Raw genomic sequence first — 4496 nt, forward strand, 5'->3', positions numbered from 1 at the left:
ACTAGAGAAAATCTGGCTGAGGAACTGAGACTTGGGTTTACTTAAGATCAAGTGGCCCCAGGGTTACTGCAGGTCACTGGTGCAAGGGAAAAAAACCTGGTGGCAAGGAGGAGACGGCCAGGAAAGAGAGACAGACAGAAACCTGAGATCTTGGGACTGGAAACTGTGGCAGACAGCTGAGATATGGGGGTGGGGGGCGGCAGATAAGTGGTGGCAAGGAGGAGATGGCCAGGAAAGAAACTGAGGCAGAAACCTGGGAGCTCAGGGGAAAAGGCAGTGGGGATAAGACAGTGGCAAAGAAACGGAGCTCAGGACACGTGTTGGAGGTGGCGGTGAGCCGGAAGCAGGAGAGGGAGAAATGAGACACATTAGTGGGGCGAGGAGCAGAGACTGGAGCAGGGCTGGACTGTAGTAAAGCAAACCCAACTCAGGGGTCCAAATAACATTTTTACTAAACGGACAACACACTACGCAGCCCCATGAAGTTATTGGTTCTCACGCGCAACGGCAGCAGGAGAAAGAGACTCAGTGGAAGGGCTGGAGTCCAGGTGGGGAAGAGAAACAGAGTCCAAGTCCTTGGTTGAAGAGGGGGTGGGGGGTGATAGTTACCTATCCAGGCTGGAAAAGGGTCTGTGTCCAGCAGATGTTGTCCAGAGGGGGGGCGCTGGCAGGGCCTCTGGGTGGATAGGTGGTGGGGCATGGTGCTGGTCCAGATGGGGAGGGCATCCCGAGGAGTCAGTCTTCAAGACTATGGGGGGTTTTGCTTTCTTCTGTAGTGAGGGGTCTGGTGCTCTTCTAGGGTCCCCTGAGTATGTATTAAGCAATTGCTTCCCTGCCTCCTTAGTGGCAGGGCACTGCTGCTTCCCTCCCACTCCTGCTTTTACATATGGTGTGTAGTAGGGTGTTCCTGGGGTTTGTAGTGGTGTGCCTTGTGGCTGTGCAGAGCGTTTGCTGTGGTGATGCAGGGGAAGTCTTTGGGTGAATGGCTGCCTGTGAACACAGCAGGCAGGACTCGATGTCCCTGCCAGTCCCTTGTTCCTGTGAGCTACAACCCCACATCCTCTGTCACCGCTGGGCCATGACATACCCAGTGATGAGCCACTGGAAGCCTTGGGTTTGCAGTGGTTGTCTGCCCTGCTGGAGATCGTGACACCAGATATAGGGGCTGCTTAATGAGTCTTGAGCGGTGGTGGAAAAGACTCCTGCCCTTGGGATGCCTGGTGTTGCATGCCAATAAGCATATGACATGTCCATAGCATGTTTGTGTGCATGTGGTTGCGGGGTGGGGAGCAGCTGCCTCTGCTTTGAAAGAGGAAAGCTTGTCTCCACTGCAGACACGTGGGTTTTGCTAGCCTGGCTTTGAGCATGGCTCTTCCCCTCTTCGCCCCCCAGGTCCATGCTGCCGGATGTCATCGATGACTTCAATCTCCAGCACCCTGACTCCCGTGGCCATGAAGCAATTTTCTTCTCCTTTTACGTCTTCTTCACCAAGTTTGCCTCCGGCGTGTCTCTGGGAGTCTCCACGCTCAGTTTAGAGTGAGTCCTTGGCACAGTCTTTTAGATTAGGACAGAAGGAAGGCCCCTCTCAGCCCTGGGGGGAGGCTTCTCCAGTCTGAGCCACAAATCCATGAAGGCAGTTGGGGTTATGAATCCAACAGTCAGCACCGAGGGCTACTCCAGACACCTGTGCACATCATGGCAGAGAGTTGTGCCAGTCTGTGGTGAAAGGGCTTCCTTTGCTCCCATAAAATGTAGTTTCCCTGATGAGGAGCTAGCATGGTAGCTGAATGGAGGTGCTAGAACATGGGATCTGCCCTCTGCTTTTCCCATGTGATGTCTGTGGTACTTCTATATGGCCTCAGGATGGAGTATTTTGTAGCATCTAAGCATGTTGCAGCCTGTTTCAATCAATGACTGTATGCAGGGAGTTTGGGGCAGATATCTGAATCCAAGCCTTAGGCTTGTGCCCTGACCCCTGGGCTATCCTTCCTCCTCAAGGAAGCAGAGAGGCTGGCAGTTTGCAGACTTGTGGGGTCCTGGCTTTGCATTCAAAGGAGTTGTAGGTGATGCTCCGTGGCAGTTGAGAGGAGGGTCTGACCCTGTGCCAATGCAGTGGCCACAGGCTCAGCAGAAGAGTACCAGCAATGCCAAGCCTTTCCCAGGTGGTCTGTGGAGAGCTGGGCCTGGCAGGGTGGAGGGGGATGGAGTTGGGAACATTTTGGTGAATCTCTCCCTTGCTTTAACACTGCTGCTGTGTTGCAGCTTTGCAGGGTACCAAACCCGGGGCTGCTCCCAGCCTGAGGCGGTGCACACCACACTGAGGATACTGGTATCGGCAGCCCCAGTGGCCCTCATCCTCCTGGGCCTGCTCCTCTTCAAGCTGTACCCCATCGATGAGAAGAAGCGGAGGGAGAACAAGAAAGCTCTGCAAGAGTTAAGGTGAGGGCCAGCACTGGGGCAGGTGCCCCAGCACCACAGGGTGAAAAGGAATGAGCTCCTTGGTTTGGCCAGGGTGCTGCAGAGAGCTCTGGGACTTGAGCCAGGTCCAGCCTGGCATCTTGAATGGTCATAGGGCTGGTCAGACCTGCCATGATGCTGCTCTAAGCTGGCTTTTGGAGGTCCCAAGGAGTGGTGAAACCCTAGAGCCCTCAGATGGCTTCATGCTGTCTTCCCCTCAGCCCTGGAGCCACCTGTGCTGCAGAAAGGGGTGCCCTGGAGAGTAGCACAGCAGGGACCTAGGCCTCACCCCAGCAGCACAGGCAGTATCTTGGTGCCATGGCACATACATCATCGCTCGCTAAAATTGGACCAGCTGCCCCAGTGTGCACCTTGCTCCCCACAGGCGTGTGTTGGGTTTCCCTGCTGTGTAGCTCTTCTTTGTGCCAGGACTATGTTTCCCTGGGTGGGCTGTGCTCCGAGGCCTCTATTGCCCTTTCACTTTCTGCATCTCCTGACTTTGGATGCTACGAGCAGTGGGGGGGGCAGGGGGGGGTGTTACACCTGGGGACAGGGAAATGGTGCCCCCTTCCTGTGGGCTTAGGGGGACCCGTGGCCATCCAACGGCCTTGGTGACATGGGTTGGGGGGGCGGTCTCAATCCAGTTCCCGTTGATGGGAGGGAAAGTATTGAAAACAGAGTCGCTGTTCCCGTTGTCACCATGCTGGTGCTCTGGGCAGAGTGGACAAGTGGGGCTGGAGACCCGATGCCCGGTAATGGTCTGATGGCAGGACACCCTTTGGCTCACTGCCTCTCACTACAAAGCCGCAAGCTCCCCCACCCACCCCGCACTGGGAGGGACACGGCTGTTCTGTCTAACACGCTCCTGTCCTTTGCTCAGCAGGGAGGAGAGCAACAGCAGCTCAGAGTCGGACTCCACAGAACTCGCCAACATCGTGTGACCCCAGCTCCCCTCCGTGCACTGTTTCTGCAGCGGGCTCTCTCAGGGCTGGCCCCCCTCTGGGACTGGACTGAGCTGATGCTGATGTAGCACATGTTACCCCAGCCTCGGGAAGTACCGGTGCCATGCAGGGCTCTGCAGAGCACCTGCAGCCAACAGGAAGGAGGATCTGCAGGGCGCTGATCTTGTGCCTTATGGGAGATGCATTGGTTGCCAATAGAGTGCATAACACAGGATCTCCTCCAGACTCTACTAATGCGCTTCCTAGCAAACAAGCATTAAGCAAAATCAAGAGGGTTCTGGCTTGTAACATGCACTAGAGTTGTGCCTACTGCCTGTCTCGCATTCATGTACCAGGTCCCATGAGCACGGATGCGGGTACTCTTTCTCTCTGGATCACTATGGACGTGCTGCTTGGTGTATGTTACACTGTCCACGGGAAGGTGCCAAAGGCAAACTCGCCCGTACTGTCTGTAAATATGACACTAATTTAGGAAGAGCCATTTTTTTATAAAGAGCCTAATTAATTAACTTAAGGATGTTGTATATAGAAGAAAAACTTGGTTTTGTTCCTATTTGTATATGTCTGTATAGAAACCAAATGAGCTATTAATATTAATTTCCATAAAAGGGGGGCAATGTCACCTATCTTAGCGTGGTAGATTTTTTTCTTTCTCTTTATTCTCCTTTCCCTGTGCTCAAGGTTCATACAGGCATCTGGACCAAGAGGCTCAGAGTCCAAAGGTCCACATGGGGTCCATCTAGCCTTCAAGAGCAGATGGCATGCTGATTTTCCACACAGGAATGTCAGTGAACTGGATGATCTCCTGTCTTTGCTGCATGCGATTTGAGCCCTGTGCATTCCCAGCTCCTCAGACCCATGTTCCTCTCCTCCTCCTCTTCCATACAGCCCTGGGGGACCGACTTCATGCAGGTCTAAAGCGAAGGAATGCCTTAATCCAGGGCAGTTTAATGTGCTGCTCGTGCATTTAACCCTTTGTTACCTCCCTGCTCAGTGACTGCACTGGAAGAAGCCAATAAACGTTCTATACTTTTCCTCTTAAAAAGGCAGCGGGGATGAAATGGAAGGTTTTGGAGC

General features: G+C 53.9%; 1 protein-coding gene across 2 annotated transcripts in view; it reads left to right on the forward strand.

Moving 5' to 3' along the window:
• The window catches only part of MFSD2A (major facilitator superfamily domain containing 2A), a 30174-nt gene extending 26129 nt beyond the window's left edge, over positions 1-4045 (forward strand). Inside the window, exons 12-14 of one of the 2 annotated variants that reach the window (XM_019512379.1) lie at positions 1393-1536; positions 2263-2439; positions 3341-4045. In XM_019512379.1, the coding sequence (XP_019367924.1) occupies positions 1393-1536; positions 2263-2439; positions 3341-3398 (379 nt within the window). In that variant the 3' untranslated portion in view covers positions 3399-4045. Of the gene's footprint in view, positions 1-1392; positions 1537-2262; positions 2440-3337 lie in introns of both variants that reach the window. The other variant, XM_019512376.1, reaches the window with a different exon arrangement.
• The last annotated feature ends 451 nt before the right edge of the window (positions 4046-4496 follow it).

This window comes from Gavialis gangeticus, unplaced genomic scaffold (assembly GCF_001723915.1).
Source record: "Gavialis gangeticus isolate Ggan-Ray unplaced genomic scaffold, GavGan_comp1, whole genome shotgun sequence".
NCBI classification, from domain to species: domain Eukaryota; kingdom Metazoa; phylum Chordata; order Crocodylia; family Gavialidae; genus Gavialis; species Gavialis gangeticus.